At 40.9% G+C, this 19,723-nt stretch overlaps 1 protein-coding gene across 2 annotated transcripts in view; it reads left to right on the top strand.

Moving 5' to 3' along the window:
• The window catches only part of LOC149286076 (active breakpoint cluster region-related protein), a 120,203-nt gene that overhangs the window by 51,336 nt on the left and 49,144 nt on the right, over positions 1-19,723 (top strand). For both annotated transcript variants that reach the window (XM_089494353.1, XM_089494354.1), the window contains 4 exons: positions 1,389-1,485; positions 7,860-8,045; positions 12,840-12,947; positions 13,912-13,972. In XM_089494353.1, coding sequence (XP_089350479.1) covers positions 1,389-1,485; positions 7,860-8,045; positions 12,840-12,947; positions 13,912-13,972 — 452 coding nt within the window. The remainder of the gene's footprint in view (positions 1-1,388; positions 1,486-7,859; positions 8,046-12,839; positions 12,948-13,911; positions 13,973-19,723) is intronic.

Genomic DNA, 19,723 nt, shown 5'->3' with positions numbered 1-19,723 from the left:
CAGACCGGGACGTACCAGGTACGTCATCGATGATGCGAGGGGCGGCTGCTACGGTTCACTGGGGACACCCATCCACTCCCCCTCAATTCCGTGCACGTGATCGATCTGTGTGAATCCTTCACACAGTTGGAGCCACATTGGAGGGTTTTCGTGCATGAACCGTCTTTTTAAAGTCATGCCACAGTATATCAATCAGATTCATTTCAGGACTGACTCCTTGGCCCTCATTTTGTTTCTTTTGAGCCATTCAGAGTTGGACTTGCTTGTGTGCTTCACATCAATGTCCTGGTATATAACCCAACGCACTTGAGCTTTAGGTTGTGAACTGATGGCCGTATATTTTCTGGTAGAAAGCAAAATTCATGGTTCCATTAATTATGGAGAGTCACCCATGTCCTGAACCAGCAAAGCAGCCCTACACCATCACACCAACGTGTTTGACTGCTGGTATGATGATACAGATGTAACACGACCCATGTCTTCCAAAAAGTTCCACTTTTTACTCATCAGTCCACAGAAGATTATCCCAAAAGTCTTGGGGTTATCAAGACGTTTTTTTGGTAAATTTGAGACGGACCTTTTTGTATTTTTTTTTTTTGGTCAGCAATGGTTTTTGCCATTTTCTCCCATGGATGATATTTTTGCATTGTTTGTCTTATTGTGGAATGGTGAACACTGACCTTAACCGAAGCAAGTGAGGCCTTCAGTTCTTTTACACATTAGTCTGGGTTCTTTTATGATCTCCCGGATGAGTCGTCGATGCACTCTTGGAATTTAGGTAGGCCGGCCACTGTTAAGAAGGTTCGCCATTGTTCCAAGTTTTCCCCATTTGTAGGTAATGGGGATAAAGTCATCGTGGTCCCAGAGTGTGTGTGTTTGTGTGTGTGTGCGTGCGTGCGTGCGTGCGTGTATATACCTTTTCCTTTGTTTGCTCGGGACAGCTCTTCTGCTCCCTGCACTGGGAAGGGATGTCATATCCCAGTGCTCAGACTCGGTGTGCTGGGACTACACACAGACCAAATAGTGATGGTTACTTGTACTCATACCATTTTACCACTATGCTGTGACTGCTCAGACTGGGTGGTAGGGGGTATGATGGAGCAAAAATGCAGAGCATCACATGTATCAAGTTAACGTGTAAAAATGTTCTAACTGCTAAACTATTGAGACATCTCACTGTCCTGCTGCACTTGACTCCATCATGTGTAGACAGAGCATTAAAATCGGTGTACTCTTGGTCATTATGCCTGTCCTGTTGGTATTATCATGGCATGCTCCAACAAGCCGTATATGCACACCATAGAAGTATTTTTGGGGCCATATGATGCATAGTTACCATTCCAAAAGGCCTTCTGAACATTTGTTTCTCCTTATTTACAGGGTGAAAGTGAGTCGGACAAGGGGCTGTTGATGAGAAAGCTCGTCCTGTCTGGGGTTCTGGCAAGTGAAGAGATCTATATAAATCAGCTGGAAGCTCTGCTGTTGGTAAGTTCCCATGTGCTGGTATCACACGATTCCTTCCCAAGGATACATTTGTGTTTTATCTTTTTGTTTGTATGCTGTAGACATTTTTAATACAGACATTGTGGCCTAAATTAAATCACAGGTTGCGTTAGTGAGTGTAAGGTATGAGGGGCCACTTCTACTGAGCTGGGGAAGAAAGCAGCATATTAAGACCCTGATACGTTTTTTTCTGAAAACGGCTGTAAACTGGAGGTTCGTGTGTGGATAATGGTGTTTGAATGGAATTAGTCGATGTTAATACACTAAATGAAGTCCAAAAATGCTGTGCTTTAAAACCCCAAGATGTAAAAAGTAATTTATGAAACCAAAATTCCCAAACTATTATCTAGCACATAAAGGGTAAAACATAAAAATGCTGAAATACGAGAATATGAGGTATTTTACCGGAAATGACACATATAGCATGTTAACCACACTTAGCGTCTTTCGCAATAGTTGTTTGAACTAAGGGAACTTACACTTCAGTATTTCTGTGAAGGAGACTTTTGTGCGTGTTTTGTTTACCTGCGTTGGATAAAGGATGTAGAATGTGGATATGAAAGATCTTTAAAATAGCCCAAATATTGAGGATGAATAGAGGAGCCTGGTTCCATCTGGCTCCGTGTTTCCCTGCTGTCAATATTCTTTTGATAGCAAACTTTAGGTGGAAATTTACAGAGGTTGAGAAATCCTAAAGACACATCCCATGCCCTTGCGTGATGCGTACGGATGGATGTTTGTGTGTATGCATGGACTGTACTCTTAAGATACCCAGTTTGTCCACCAGCTATGACCCTCTGGTTGTATGGCCGGAACCCCAACCATCATTGGGAAACGGCTATGGGGAGGGGAGCACTAGTCCAAGATTAGGCGAGAGGGCTGCAGGTAACTCTTTAATCAGGTAATCCTATTCTAACCCTATCCAATATTATTGAATTAAAACCCTTAAAAGGATTTGTGCTCGTTCTTTACGTGTGTGTGTGTGTGTGTGTGTGTGTGTGTATATGTGTGTATATATGATATATATATATAGCGTTTGTCACTTGCTGTATTGAGTGTGAATTGCATTTGTAACTTCTTGTGTAAATGCAGCACTTTTTTGTGCTTTGAGGTATTACAACCAATAAAAAGGGGCAGGTTGGCTTCTATTTAACACCATGTTGTAAGTTTCCATGAGGACCATGCATTGAAATACTTTTTGAGATGTGGTCTTATTACAGTAATAACCAGTGGAATGTTCTTGTTGGTTAGACTATTTTTATCATTGTTGTTATCGGAAGGTCAATGATCGCATCAGAATCTTTTTGTGCATCATGCATTTTGTTATATTTTTCATCTAGATTTTAAATTCACTATTTATAATCTTTTGTCCTCTACTAGCTGTGGATGAATTTAAAGATGACATTTAATTTCTAACTATATATCCGCTTACATGACACCTGACTCAGCTTATAGAAACATAGAAAGTGACGGCAGATAAGAACCAGTAGTCCCATCCAGTCTGCCCAACCTCTAAGTACTTTCCTTTAGTACCTGCCCTTATCCTATATCTAGCTTGGCCTTATACCTATCCCATGCTTGCTTAAATGCCTTTACTTTATTAACATCTACCACTTCTGCTGGGAGGCTATTCCATGCGTCCACTACCCTTTCCGTAAAGTAATATTTTCTGATGTTACCATTAAACCTTTGCCCCTCTAGTTTATGCTTGTGTCCTCTTGTTGTGGTATTTCTCCTTTTAAATAAACTCTTCCTTTACCTTGTTGATTCCCTTTAAGTATTTAAATGTTTCTATCATATCCCCCCTGTCCCGTCTTTTTTCCAGGCTATATAGGTTAAGATCCTTTAACCTGTCCTGGTAAGGTTTATCTTGTAATCCATAAACCTTTTTAGTAGCCCTTCTCTGCACTTTCTCCAACATTTCTATATCCTTCTGGAGATCCGGTCTCCAGTACTGTACACAATACTCCAAGTGAGGTCTCACCAGTGATCTGTACAACGGCGTGAGCTCTTCCCTCTTTCTACCACTAATACCTCTCGCTATCCAGCCAAGCATTCTGCTCGCATTACCCGCTGCTCTGCTGCATTGTCTGCCTACCTTTAAATCCTCTGAAATAATTACCCCTAAATCCCTTTCCTCACATGTTGAGGTTAGGACAGTACCAAATATTCTTTACTCTGCCCTTGGGTTTTTATGCCCCAGGTGCATTACTTTGCATTTATCTACATTAAATGCCAATTGCCACAGCTCTGACCATTTTTCCAGTTTTCCTAGATCGTTTGCCATTTGGCTTCTTCCTCCAGGAACATCAACCCTGTTGCAAATTTTTGTGTCGTCAGCAAATAATTATATATGGCACATTTAACCCCTTAATGACAATTGCCGGTCCTGGCACGGCACGGAAAAGCATGTGCTTTACGACAATTGACGTGCCAGGACCGGCACGTCTTTAAACGGGTGCAGAAAGCGATCTACTATCGCTTTCTGCACCCAAAAAGCGCTGCTGAATGCCTCGACCTCGAGGCATTCAGCAACGCCGCGATCGGCACGAAGGGGCCATCTCTGGCCCCTCCACGGGACGTCAACATCCGCCATACTTTGTATGGCGGCGGACGCCCGTTTTAAAAGCGTTTAGGAGGCGATCGACGATCGCCTCCTAAACTTAAATGGTGTCGCTGGAATGCCTCGATCAGGAGGCATCCAGCGACACCAAACACTAACCTTTTGATGGGCTGTGACCACTCCGGAGAGCGGTCACAGCCGCAGCTGCCGGCAATCTTCGCCATCAAGGAAGATGGCCGCCGTCCTGTAACAGGAACCACAAATTTTAAAAGTTCGCTAGATGGTCCAGACCATCTAGAGAACTTTGGCTCCACTTGCAGGTTGAATACAGGTACTGCATTCACCATGCAAGTCAATGGAGCCCAGCTTTCTAATCACAGTGTGATTAGTAAAAATAAATTAAAAAATAAAATAAAATTAATAATAATTAGAAAAAAATAGTAAAAAAACAGTAAAATGTAAAAATCATTTCCCACTGATGTCACTATCAGGGGAACCTCCAAGTTGAAAAAAAATGTTAAATTTTTTTTAAAAAAAAATAATAAAAAAAAAATATATATATATATAAAAAATATATTTTTGTGAGCAAGTCCTAAAATTAGCATATTAGCTTAAAACAATTCTCGCATGGAAAGAGTTAAAATACTGGCATATTAAATGCCCGTGGGGTGTCTACTTTTAAAAAATGTATGATTTGATGGGGTAAATTGAATGGGCCAGGTTCAACAACGTCCCAATTAACACGGGGGGAAGGATGGCCACACATCTAATTTCCAATTAGAAAAATGCACACGTACCAAATGTGGCCTTTTAGTTCCCCCAAAAAATGACACACCCATGTATGTGGGGTATCACTGCACTCAGGAGATGTTGCTGAACACATTATGGGGTGTCGTGTGACAGCGTCATATACCAGGAGCTGTAAATTCATACATAAAGTAGGTGTGTGTGGGAAAAATACACACACAAAAATATTTCTGCAAACTTTGAAAAAATGCTGGTGGTAAAATGTGTGCATGCAAAGAGTTAAAATACCAGCATTTAAAATACCCTGTGGTGTCTAGTTTTGAAAAAGATATGGTTTTGTTGGGCACACTGAAATGGCCCGGCTCAAAGATGTACCAAATAGGGCATGGGCAGTGGATCCCAAATGCCAAAGTTCAACATTGAAAAAAGCGCATGCCCCAAATGTGGCCCTTTTGCCCCAAAACAGCCAGGCAAAATCATTCATGTGAGGTATCGCTGTACTCAGGAGATGTTGCTGAACACATATTGGGGTGTTTTGTGATAGTGAGATATACGAGAACATTTTAATTCATACCTGAATTAAAATGTGTGTGGAAAACCAAATGCAAAAAAATGACTACCACAAAGTTTGACAAAGACTGGTGGTAGATATGGTGCATGGAAAGAGTTAAAATACTAGCATTTGAAATACCCTGGGCTGTCTAGTTTTCAAAAATATATGGGTTTATTGGGCACACTGAAATGGCCCGGCTCAAAGATGTACCAAATAGGGCATGGGCAGTGGATCCCCAAATGCCAAAGTTCAACATTGAAAAATGCGCATGCCCCAAATGTGGCCCTTTTGCCCCCAAACAGCCAGGCAAAATCATTCATGTGGGGTATCGCTGCGCTCAGGAGATGTTGCTGAACACATATTGGGGTGTTTTGTGATAGTGACATAAACTAGAACATTTTAATTCATACCTGAAGTAAAATGTGTATGACAAAACAAATGCAAAAAAATGACTACCATAAAGTTTGACAAAGACTGGTGGTAGATATGGTGCATGGAAAGAGTTAAAATACTAGCATTTGGAATACCCTGGGCTGTCTAGTTTTCAAAAATATATGACTTGATGGGGTAAATTGCATTGGCCGGGTTCAAAGATACCCGAAATGGCACATGGGGGGAAGAATTACCAGATTTGGAAAAAATGGCTTTGAAATAGCAAAACGCTACCTGTACTTATTGCCCCATAATGGGTAGAAAAAAGCAAAAAAACATAAAAACATTGGGTATTTCTAAACTCAGGACAAATAGTAGAATCTATTTAGCAGGTTTTTTCATTACCTTTTATAGATGAGTAAAAGATTTTTCAACTAAAAGTTAGAAACAGTCATTTTTTTCTAAATTTTTCACCATATTTTATAATTTTTTTAATAGTAAATAATATGATACAATCAAAACAATGTCATCTAAAGAAAGCCCTTCTTGTCCTGAAAAAAACAATATCTAATGTGTGTGGGTTCAGTAAACGGGAAAGAAGAAAATTACAGCTAAACACAAGCAGCGCAGAAATGTTAAAAAGGCCATTGTCACAAAGGGTACAAAAAGTAAAATCAGCCTTTGTCTCGAAGGGGTTAATTTCCATTACATATTACTGAAACAATGTCATGTGTTGTATAACTAGTTAATAAGTTAAGGATGCATCATATGACAGCCGTGGATAGATTAATACATGGGATAATCTTCAGGATTTCTCAACCTCTGTAAAGATCGGCCTAAGTTTGCTTTCAAAAGAATATTGAGAGTAGAGAAACAGACAAACAAGAAGCCAGATAGAGTCAGGTTCCCCTAGTATTTGGGCTACTTTAAAGTTCTTTCATATCCACATTCTACACCCCTTATTTATATTGATGGAGTGCCCAGTAGAAGATGACATGCAGAGGTCATTTGAAGATGCTCTGACCATCCAGGTCTTTTTTCAGCCCCTGCCGAGGCACGCACTATATATTCTTACATGCCCAATTACGTTTTGATTTGTTGTAGAATTCTGCTTTTAAACAGAAATTACTTTTCTTGTTTTGAATCTTGCTGCACGTTGCCTAAAAAGTCATTTGATGGTGCAGCCAATGCATTCAAAAGGAAGTTAATATGAAGGAAAGGGGCTGCAAATCCATTAAAAAATAAAGGCAAATGCAGTATTTTAATTTAATTGAGGCTGCTACTGCCCACCAGAATTCTGATTCTACTCGAGTTCATTACTTTTTATTGTGCGGGTGTTATATGCTGTATATTTTTCTGCTTTGTAGGGTCTGTTTAAGGTCTCAGGTTAGCTGATAAATGCAAACTTCCTTGCTTACCTGCGCCATTCTGTGTCATGCCGCATATAAAGGCTTTCTTGCAAGTCATATCACCTGTTAATTCACTTGGTATTTACGTTACAGACAGTGTCCTCAAAAAAGCTCCTTTTAATGGCCTCCTAGAATAGCAGGGTATGTGCCTCTGGTAATTCGCTACGTTTTGTATTTTCTTCTTTGTTACAGCAGGTGTATCAGAAAATACTAGATATTTTTTAAATAGCCGCTCCCAACCTTCTCTATGAACATGAGTTTAAATGAATAGATAGAGTGTGGAAAAAAGGAGTGTGAAAATCATGTGCTTGGTGTGACACGCATTCTGCTCCATTGTTCTATTGCTCCTGGATTGTCTGTTATGCAATATGTTCAAATATAATAAACATGTAGCATAAAGCAGTGTTAAGCCTTGTTACAAAAAATTAAATTGACTCTTGATTGTAATCATGACCAATTGTTCTAAACCCAAGGATCGGTAGGATTTGTGAGTTAGTAGAACTTTTATAGTTTTTTGGGTTTTTTTTAGGACTGGCTGCTAATATCCATACACAGCCTCCTACCAGTGCTGGGTGCTAAATATCTATTAACACAGTCTTCTCCGAGAGAACAGGGGCGTCACGTTTTAAGAAAATAGAAGTAGAAGTTTTGCGTTTTAATTCTTAATTAATAGAATCTGCTCAACGAAGTTGCTTGTCTGTTTACTTTGCAGCCCATGAAACCACTGAAGGCCACTGCCACCACATCTCAGCCTGTTTTAACCATGCAGCAGATAGATGCCATATTTTACAAGATTGAAGACATCTACGGGATCCATAAGGACTTCTACGACAACCTGTGTCCCATTGTTCAGCAGTGGGACAACAAGACCACCGTTGGTCACCTCTTCCAGAAGTTGGTGAGTCTGCTTGTGCTCTGACTGTGGCCACCTCACTTTGGATAATTGAGATGTGGAACATACATTATCCTCTGCTAATACCATACTCTTACAATCTAAAATGAGTCTGTAAACCAGTGAAATTAGGAGTCTATTGTTATTTTATGCTAGATTGATGTATACAATACTATAGTTAACCTTTTAGACAGTTTACAACAGAAATACGCATTTTATGTAAAGGTGAGTCGTACATGCAATGGTTTCGTTCATATATAACGATACACTTTATAGGCATATTTGAAAGAACTGTTTAAAAAAAAATCTCCGTTCTTGCAGATTGTTTAACCCCTTGATGACAATTGCCGGTCTGAGCACGTCACCAAAATTCAAGTCATTAATGACAATTGACGTGCCAGGACCGGCACGTCTTTAAACGGGTGCAGAAAGCGATCAACTTTCGCTTTCTGCACCGAAACGGCGTTGCTGTAATACCTCGACCTGTAAAAAAAATTTCCCACTGATGTCACTATCAGGGGAACCTTCAAGTTGAAAAAAAATGTTAACTTTTTTTTAAAAAAAAGGCAAAAAAATATATATATATAAAAAATATATTTTTGTGAGCAAGTCCTAAAATTAGCATATTACCTTAAAACAATTCTTGCATGGAAAGAGTTAAAATACTGGCATATTAAATGCCCATGGGGTGTCTACTTTTAAAAAATGTATGATTTGATGGGGTAAATTGAACACATATTGGGGTGTCGTGTGACAGCGGCATATACCAGGAGCTGTAAATTCATACATAAAGTAGGTGTGTGTGGGAAAAATACACACACAAAAATACTACTGCAAACCTTGAAAAAAATGCTGGTGGTAAAATGTGTGCATGCAAAGAGTTAAAATACCAGCATTTAAAATACCCTAGGGTGTCTAGTTTTCAAAAATATATGGTTTTGTTGGGCACACTGAAATGGCCCGGCTCAAAGATGTACCAAATAGGGCATGCCCCAAATTGTGCATGCCCCAAATGTAGCCCTTTTGCCCCCAAACAGCCAGGCAAAATCATTCATGTGAGGTATCGCTGTACTCGGGAGGTGTTGCTGAACACATATTGGTGTTTTGTGATAGTGACATATACCAGAACCTGTTTATTCATACCTGAAGTAAAATGTGTGTGAAAAAACATATGCAAAAAAATTACTACCATAAAGTTTGACAAAGGCTGATGGTAGAATAAGTGCTTGGAAAGGGTTAAAATACTAGCACTTGGAATACCCTGGGCTGTCTAGTTTTCAAAAATATATGACTTGATGGGGTAAATTGCATTGGCCGAGTTCAAAGATACCCAAAATGGCACATGGGGGGAAGAATTACCAGATTTGGAAAAAATGGCTTTGAAATAGCAAACGCTACCTGTACTTATTGCTCCGTAACGTGCAGAAAAAAGCAAAAAAACATAAAAACATTGGGTATTTCTAAACTCAGGACAAATAGTAGAATCTATTTAGCAGGTTTTTTTATTACTTTTTATAGATAAGTAAAAGTTACAAACAGTCATTTTTTTCTAAATTTTTCACCATATTTTATACTTTTTTTAATAGTAAATAATACGATACAATCAAAACAATGTCATCTAAAGAAAGCCCTTCTTGTCCTGCAAAAAAAACAATATCTAATGTGTGTGGGTTCAGTAAACGGGAAAGAAGAAAATTACAGCTAAACACGAGCAGCGCAGAAATGTTAAAACGGCCATTGTCACGAAGGGTACAAAAAGTAAAATCAGCCTTTGTCACGAAGGGGTTAAACAGTAACTAAAACTAAAGAAACAAACTATATTCAAGAAACAAACAACCCGAATGCTGTCAATCCAGATCTCTAAAACAATGTCAAGGAGAAGCACCACTTGATCTGAGACCCCCCATGAGTTGCACTTATTGCACTTGACACTTTGTGTTCTTTGAAAAATATCCAGTGCTGCCTAGCAACTTTAAAATTTAATTTATTATATTACTGTATTTAAAAATATCTGTTTTAGCTGCATGTTTTTAATGAAATTATTCTAGAAGACTGTTTGGAAGGATGGTGGGAGAGTAGACTTTAAGACTGTTCATTTGGGGGGGGGTTGCAAAAGTAATTTTCAGTTGAGAAAAATGAAACTCACAGGAAAAAGATCCTCAGCGGACTGATATATTTTTTGTAAACCTCTTTTTTAAACTGTGAATCAAAAGGTACACAATATCAATAAGCAAAAAGGCACCCGGCAAGCGGGCTCATATTTAATGTAACATTACAGCCACTAAGCGCACATTAATGCACGTGGCCATGTGGTCCCTTTAAATTTTCTGCATAATTCTCCTGTATGCATTTGCCCTTTCCGCCATCCCCAGCTGTTTTGTACATCAGTTACGTCAAGTGCTTTGTTTTTCTTCTGAGTGTATGTGTTCTTTACTATTTATTCTTCGTTAGTAGGGATGTTGATTAATCTGTTTGTTTGTTTTTTCCCGTATAACTACAGACAGACCCCCCCCCCCAACCACCACCAAAACCTAATGTTGCTTCATCTGTAGAAACAAAAATGTTTTCCTTACTGGTGCTGTCCCATATAATGTGCTTCATAGAATGGATTCTAAAAGAGCCAAAGATTGTAAGGAGAAGAAACGAATCTGTCCTTTTTCCCCTCAACTCTTCCTGTGACCATTTGGGTTGATACAAGGGAACTCAATGTATATAACGACTAAAGAATAACTAGTCCTTATTCTATCCCCCTATCTCCTGCAGGATTTGGGATTTTACAACAAATTAGCAAATCTGGCAATGTGTCCGTCACACTTACTGCCTGTTACTTGGCAACAGTGACATTAGTCTTAATTACTCTGAAGGATACAGCATAATTGTAATGTTCCAGGGTTAGGGTGAATTGTGTATGTGACTGTTAGGTGTCATCTTGTATCCAGTAAAATAAGAGCGGTCATTAGATTTCAGTGTTTGCCTCTGATGTAAAGTATTTCATGATAATTTGTTATATGAAGCTTTTTATTTTATTTTTTTAAAATATTTATAAAACTATAGTATTAGTAGGGTTAAAACATTTCCTGATTTAAAATAATTGTCCAATTGATACTTCTGCTATGAAACTAGATGTAAGAGGGGTTTTTATTGTATATTTAAGGAACAGTAATGCATTTGTTTTTAAGTTACTGCTCCTATGTACAACCAAACAGCCCCCTTAGTCTCCGCTTGCTCTGTTCAATGAAATTCCCCTTTTTATGTTACAATAAATTATCCCACAGCTACCAGCATTGTTCTCTTTTGAACCCTTCTGGGGGGGGGGGATAAATCCATTGGAGCCCCTTCACATCCCTTTAGTTAAAGCCATTAGTAAAGCAAGATGGAAAAATCCCAGAGATGCAGCAAAGCAGGTAGAAACCACATTGTATGCAGATCCCGGGGCCCGTGATTCCAGTAAGACTGCAAGTGTTAATGATACATTTAAAACAACCCTGAATATAATGGTAAAGCTTTTTAAATTATTATTATTATTCACTGGGCCCTTGGGTAAAGAAGTCCCTAAATTGGGCTGTTTACATTAAAATGGCTAGATGCCGGTAAACTCCCACATCTCTTAATACCCCTAATCCGTTCAGTCATTGGAGTGATTGCGTGGCTCAAATCAGTAACTGCTGATATTAAGTGTTGTCTTTGCAGTAGAATTGGGCTTTTTTCCTGAGAAACCCATCTGAAGTAGAAAATCTTGACCAGACAGTGTCTAGCTGAAGGCCAAGCTATGAAACCCTTGCTATAATCTTACATCCTCATATCAGCAATGTCAGACGGGGTAGTCTGTTTATAATTTCTCTTGTGCTCTAATCCTATTCCGTGTGTATTTGGTGTTTCTAAAATTCTATTTCTGCTATATTCCAAATGAAGTATTCACCTTAGTGACTCCGCCATCTTTAAACCTCTATTGTTTGTTTCCTGGCAGAGTCTATTTCACCTGGGACACTTTGATAGCACCAATGGCTACCAGGATGCCCATTCCCGCTACTTGTTAACATCTCCCAGTTCTGCAACTGCAGTTAGCAATCCTAGGAGATCACCCTGATCGTAAATAGTTGGCTAGCTTATTTAGGCAGAGTTTGCCAAAAACTTGCAAGCTTACACTCGACCACCAGAGCCCAAGTGAAGGGCGAGGAAAAAGGATGGGCTCTTCTCCATCTACCTGGACGTTTTCAATGAATGAATCACATTTCGCTCCTTAAGTTTTAAACCCCCTACCGAAATACTTTGTTAAAAAGTTACTGCTTTAGCGCTTCCACAGAATTGTATTCACTGCGTGTATTCTGCTATTCACGTGGAATTTAATTTGGGGTATTAGAGCAGTCGCAGCATCTGATGTAGTTTTCATTATATCCTTGTGTGTTTATCAAACTTGCTGGAACAGGTGAAACTCATTCTTTCCACCTGGAAATTCTACAAAGAAAATTAAACAATAAAAAAACCACTCTGCCTACGAATACGTAATGCCACTTGGCTATTTTTGAAGGCCGTATTTTGTGCTCTGTTTGCAGATGTGGAATTCATGGGAAATAAAACCATTTGCGGGCCTTTGTGGTTTCCAATCCTTGCTAAACCATTACCCGAATCTGTTGCCATGGAAACTCAGGCAATTCTAGTTCAAGTGCTGGAATGGATGGCTTCTTTTTGTGTTTATTACTTTGATTTATCCGAGTAACTGGAGGGGGTGCCTCTTATAATCAGAATGTTATGTAACTTTCTCTGTGCCCTTCAACTTGCCTTTCATTATCTGTCTTGTAGGCCAGCAAGCTGGGAGTCTACAAGGCCTTTGTGGACAACTATAAATGTGCTCTGGAGACGGCTGAAAAATGCAGCCAGGGGAACACCCAGTTCTACAAAATCTCAGAGGTAAGGACCGGTCCACCTCGAAATTAAAAATATTTATTTTACGTTTTGTGTTGATTTTAGATGTGAATTTAAAGGCAAACCCATCAGAAAATTGTGCTTATATACTATGAACAAAGGTCTTGGCTTGTTTTTGGAGGCAAACTTTCTTCCCAGCCTTTATACATCATTTGTTGTGCTAATATTGTTTAACATGAAAGTGTTGGAGGCCGCCTGGCGTAGGGCTGTCCTGAGAGCCGGATAAACTGTAAACATACACTTCCCAGACTGTGCGGCTCTTGCTTGGTTGTCAGATACACACACACTACCTTCCTCAAGTAAATTGGGAAACATCATATTGTGATTTTGTCATTAGATCAGGTATTAGGGTGACACTTTTTAAAAGGGGACTGTAGTAGGCAGATGTACATTCATAATGTTTACTACAATCTTTTAACATATAACAATATACCCTGCGCACTGCTCTGCATGTCTTGGGGAGACCCTCGGCTGTACTCCTTTTTGGGCCATGCAGAGGCTAGTCATAGTTCTCCCTGATCCAGGGAGAAAGTTAACATAAGTTCTCTCTGACAAACCATGAGACTTTAACACCCAGCATCTCCCTTTATCTGAAATGAGGACAAATGAAGGTCACTTATGGAATGGATCAGGTATCCCTGCGAGGCTGTGTGAATAGCCCACAACCTTCCACAATTTCGGTGTCCTTAGGTCAGGTTTCAGCAGTTTTGTATTCCTCATATCTCTTGGCTCCCTCGCTGATTTGTGCTCAAAGTTTCAAATGTCCCTGGGGAAGGTGTCAGCATATTGCCTGCATCTAATCGACAGAGAAGTGCAGTGTTTATAGTCCTGGTGCTGGCTTTTATTACTTATTGGTTTACATATTGGTATGTGCTTAGCTTAATTTAACTCCGCTTCTGCATTGCCTGTTTGCACCCCGTTGCATTCTGAATGAAGTTGTTTCTTACAGGATCTGAAGGTGAAAGGTCCTAAGGATTCAAAGGAAGTGCCAACATCTGTTACCATGGAAGGTATTGTACTGTTCCTAGAAAGCCTGGCCACTCACCCTCACTTTTTTAAAACTATGCATTGGTTTGAGTTTTTCTGCAATGTATCATACATAGTCCTCTCTTCAAAGGAGTAGAAATGTTGGAACAAGAAGTCAGAATCTAAAAGTGTCAGAGGCTTAGATGTAACTTAAGGAAGTTTTGGTTTACTGAGAAGGTGGTAGATAAGAGGAAAAGCTCCCAGCAGACTAGATGGACCTCGTGGTCCATCTAGTCTATCCATTCTCTAAGATCACATTTAATGTTTCCATAGTGTATATAGTAAGATCTGCTATTTGAGTGAGCCATGCTGATCTCTTGTAGGGATGGGCTTTATCAAGGTCGTATCATGTTGCTAAGAAGGTCGTCTTCTGAGTAAGGATAATGGTTCCCTGCACGTCTGGTATTCTGTATGTTGGATTGCAGCTCCCATCATACACATCCAGAATTTACCATTTGGGAACCATGGTCTTTAAAACTGAAGTGTCAGGGTACATCATTATCCGTTAGTCCTGGATCATTGTGCTTTTCAACTGTGTTGCCACTATTGCTGCATACTTGCATGTGCAAGTATCCAAACATTACACAGCCTGTGTGAGGTTAGTTGGGAAAGAGCATCTTCTGAACCAAGGACACACACACCCTGCAGTAACTAGGGCTTTGTGTGAAAACATGGATGAGCAAGATAGTGTGTATTTACATGTGTGTGACAGATAGTATGTGTACATGGGGTGTGTGAGGATAACTGTGTATATGCCAACACTTGCACAGGGCTGAAGGCTCAAGAAAAAGTCCTGCGCACCACTGCTTTTAGTTCAGCTACTGGGGAATATAACAGTGAACTGGAAATGTCCTTCTTATATTGGTCATTTTCCTATTTCCTTTGCTTGTCTGCGTTATTTTTAGACTTTCTCGTTGCTTTCTCATGGTTAGAATTCCCTTTTTATCTTGGCACAGCCGGTCTTTGTTAGATGTTTGCTTAGAGCATTGATTTGGATTGCAGAGAAAAAAACCCAACTCATCTAAGTATATCTCTTTTTAAATGCCGGCGAAGTCCACCTCTTGTCACTGTTTTGCTCCTCCTGTGTTTCTGTGATATCCCTCCCACTTCCCCCCATCGCCTGGTGCGCGTGTCTGTGTGTCTGCGTGTGTGTATGTGTGGATGTGTAAGCCTGCCTGTAAGGGGACTGCTATTGTGCTGAAAGCAGCAGATTGGCTTCTACCGGCTGGTGGTGGGGAGTGGGATGAGACATGGCTGGATGCTGGGGAGATGGAAATTCTGTTGATCCTACGGCTTTGCTGTAATTGCACCTACGGTAAAGAGATCTTCTCTCCTTCTGTCTTTCCTTAAGCATGTAGTGTGTTTTATCAGTAGTTTGTGTGTGACAGTGTTGCAAGTCTGTGTTTTCCTACCTTGTTCTTCAATCAGTTCTTAATGCATTTTCTAAACACCTTTTCAGTTTGTGTGATTGTACATCAGTTCTCTATACTCCCGGTCTCTTTGTGAATTTACAGGTGTCAGGGAAAAGCCGATGCGCTGCCTTTCTCTTTAAGCTGCACGCTCCACTGATTAGGCGTCTCTTCATCCATTGTATGAGTCCTTTTGAAATTGTCTTCTGCTTTAATGGTCCCGCTTTTCATCTGCCAGTGCTTTGGGCTTTGCAATAAACTGGTTTAGGGTAAATGCTTTGATAATAGTGAATCCAGCTGCTCTGCTGTCAGCAGACTCATGGAAGAAGGACCAAAAAGGAATGAATTTTGCATGTCTGCAGCTATGGGTCTCACAAAGTGCCAATGGCTAGTCTTAGAACGTGATGGCATTTTAGTCTTTTCATTGATGACTACTTAGGAGTATTACCGTGGGGAGGGGCGTTTCTTCCGGCATAAGTCAGATGTGTGTAGGACATGAATGGATGATGCTGAGCGGTGGGGAGGGACGGCCACTGCAGAGGGATGCATCCAGGTCACCGAATAAACAATAGGCAGAGGAAGGTGACTGTGAGTGTGCGGTGGTGACTGAGCCAATAAGCTGTGACCCTAGACTGCGTGCTTATACACGCTGTGCTGTGTGACCTTGGGTAGGTCAGCTTCTTGTATGTATATTTTATTTATTAAGCCCTAACAGATGTGCTTTACAGTTTACAGTGTAATAAAAGGAGGGGGTACAATATGTACAGTAGTCTACAGATATTGTCATACATGTAATGGTCTCTGCCCTGTAAGGTTTACACTCCCGGTAGTAGAAGGCTCTTTATATAGTAGATATGACTTATACAGTGTTAATGATCTGTCATTGGTTACTATTGCTAGGTTTCATCTGTCTGTTTCTAATGGAACCTGATGGGAAGGAGGTAATTGTGTTTTGTACAAAGTTCCTTAATCTGCAGTCTATATTTAACAAGTTCACTTAGAAGTCATCAGGTGTTTCTAACACCGTTCGCATGGCTCATGGACAGCTATAACCCAATGAGTGTGAATGTGTTTGGCTCCATAAACCCTTTTGGCTGCTGGCTAAATAAACTTGAGGAAAGGGTATACTTACCTTGGTACCCTCAACACTTTATTACTAGATCATAGCTGCCCTCTCTAACAGCATACATGCCAGACCTAATCATCTGGCATCACAAGAGCCGCTAATAATCTGCTTTTTATTTACGAACTTCAATGAAAGGTATATGGCAAAGGTCTGTATGCCAACCCGGCACACCAGCGCTTTATAAAATGTCTGTGTGTCACATGCTTACATTCAATAATAAGACTTGTTTACTTCCCTCGGGGACTAAAAAACATCTAATGATCCCATTGTTAGGTGTAAAGTTTTGGAAAGACGTGTCGTCCTGGTTACCAGGAACGAGCTCCTTCCAGCTACCAATGAATACCTGCGTCACTGCTATGCTTTTTTCTTTTTTTGTAACCATCTTGAACAGTTTGTTACTTAATGATCTATAGAAAATGCCTTACCTTATCCAACCCATGTGATATCCCCATCCAAATCTGGACTGCTCAAGACATGTCAGTGAATTCTTAGCAAGGGCTGTGTCTCCATTGTTTAGTGTTTTGCCTGAATGACTCATTGACATTAAAATTAATAATAACTTATCTCTGGGATGCCCAAGGCTTTTGTTGGGAAGTATGGAGTTTATGTGCTGCATACGTGTTTTGATGTTAGGAGTGTCCTCGTGCCGTGTAGAACACATAGCAGTGTTAAGGAGCAGTGTCTAGGACAGCAGAACTAGGGCTGCAACTAACGATTATTTTAATAATCGATTAGTTGGCCTATTATTTTTTCGATTAAACGGATAAAAAATGCAAATTTTTTTATTTTAAATAATGTAATAAAAAACGTACAATTTACACTTTCATCTCTTTATTGCAATGGCCTCTCGCTATTCACCTTCTTATTTTACTGACATAATAAAAGCTACAAGAACCCAAACAGTGTACAAAGCTATTAGTAAATACTAATTCATATGTTAACTATTTTTCATATTTAATAAAAACTGAGAAAAAAGCCTTGTTTATATTTTCTTTTATTTACCAAACTGCCCCCAGTTATGCACATCTGACCCCCAGCTTGCCACTCTGCCCCATATATGCCTTTTACCTCTTATATGCCAGAGATTCCACTGTGCCCCCGATATGCCTTATACTCCTTATATGCCAGTGATATCCAACTGAGCCCCTCTAGATTGTAAGCTTGCGAGCAGGGCTCTCTCCACCAAATGTATCGGTTTGTCTTAGTCTGTCAATTCTTGTCTTGTCATATCCCTTGAATTTATGTATTGTATTAAGCGCTGCGTAAACTGTTGGCGCTATATAAATAAAGGATAATAATAATAATAATAATAATATACCTTTTACCCCCAGATATGTCTTATGCCCCCCCTGATATGCCTTATAACTTCCAATATGCCACTTGCCCCCATTTATGCCTTATACCTCCCTATATGCCACTGTGCACCCTGATATGCCACTCCGCTCCCCATAAATGCCCTGCACCACCTTGAAATTCTCCCTGATTCACCACTCTGCCTGCCCCAGATATGCCGCTCTGAAATTCATTATACCCCCATACACAACTCTACCTGCCCTATACACCGCTCTCTCCCCCAGATATGCCATTATGCCTCCCTGAAATTCATTATACCCCCCATACTCCACTATGCCTCCTCCCCACTCCCATACTCCACTATGCCTCCTCCCCCCTCCCATACTCCACTCTGGCCCCCCCATACTCCACTCTGCCCCCCCCTCCCATGCACCACTTTGCCTCCTCCCCCCTCCCATACACCACTCTGGCTCCTCCCCCTCCCATACACCACTCTGGCTCCTCCCCCTCCCATACTCCACTCTGCCTCCTCCCCCCTCCCATACTCCACTCTGCCTCTTCCCCCTCCCATACTCCACTCTGCCTCCTGTCAGCAACGGAGGTTCACAAGACACAAGGGAGCCGGGTAGAGAGGCAGAGTGGCGGGGGGGAGCCAGAGTGGTGTATGGGAGGGTGGCTCCCATACACCCCTCTGACCCCTCCCATACACCACTCTGCCTCTCTCCCGACTCCCTGGTATTTTGTGAACCTCCGTTGCTGACAGGCACTTTCACTGCAGCTTCATAGACGCCTCAGCGTAAGTGAAGGGCAGTAACGGAGGCTGTCTGTGCGCATCGTGCAGACCCCCACCGGCTGACAGAGAATCGAGGTCTCCTGCAGAGAATCATCCTCTCTGTCAGCTGGTGGGGGTCTGCATCGCACAGACAGCCTCCGTTACTGCCCTTCACTTACGCTGAGGCTTCTATGAAGCTGCAGTGAAAGTGCCTGTCAGCAACGGAGGCTCACAAAATACCAGGGAGCTGGGAGGGAGGCAGAGCAGTGTATGGGAGGGGGGAGAAGTCAGAGGGGTGTATGGTGGGGGGGAGAGAGACGAAAGTGAGAGACCGGCCGACAGTGAGGGGAATCCAGGTCCCCTGCAGCGTTGCAGGGGAACTGGATTCTAGTGTTATAATCCGATCTCTGTTTGAGGTCGGATTATATAAGGATAAAATCGATTCAACTAATCATTATTATCGATTTTATCGATTAGTTTCAGCCCTAAGCAGAACACAAATCCGGTGTACGCGTCTTGTAAAAACAGGCATTGTGTATAAAAGTAATAACTTTACATAAACTCTGCTTGTAATTCCATTATTTTTAACCTTTTACCTGCTGGTTTGCATTTTGTTTTCTCGTTTGTACTGTGCCACCAGTCTGTGCCACCTCTGCCTTGGTGAATACTGTGGCCGGAGGTCTGTTCAGATAGCCCTGTGGATGTATGAAAAGTGCTCCCTTTGGTTCCAATGGTAGCACTTTCCTGCCACTGATTGGCTGCTTAAAGCAGGATAGTAAGACCATGGAGGAGGGAGGGCAGCTGCAGGGCTGCCTCTTCTGTGTATAATTATTATGAATTATGTAACTAGATATTTTTTTCTGTTTTGAAAGAATGCATATTAGTACTCTTAACACGTATTACTCCATTGGATGGAATGGAGAAGGGGAGCCTAGCTGTTTCACTAACCTTTCACTAGCCCAGCTGTGAATAAAAAACCATGACCTTGTGATTAATGACCTACATAATGAAATATCTGCATCTATTTCCAGTACCTAGACCCTCCACCGCATAACCCAAAAGGCTTCCCCCTCTGGCCAGTTCAAATGCTAAAGTGATGCAGGAGCCAGATGGATATTGAGCCTAAAATGACCTC

The sequence above is a fragment of the Sceloporus occidentalis genome, unplaced genomic scaffold, assembly GCF_023333645.1.
Source record: "Sceloporus occidentalis isolate IW3139 unplaced genomic scaffold, rSceOcc1.0.p SCAF_72, whole genome shotgun sequence".
NCBI lineage: Eukaryota > Metazoa > Chordata > Lepidosauria > Squamata > Phrynosomatidae > Sceloporus > Sceloporus occidentalis.
The sequence above is the reverse complement of the archived record's forward strand: the minus strand, read 5'-3'. Positions and strand labels throughout refer to the sequence as shown.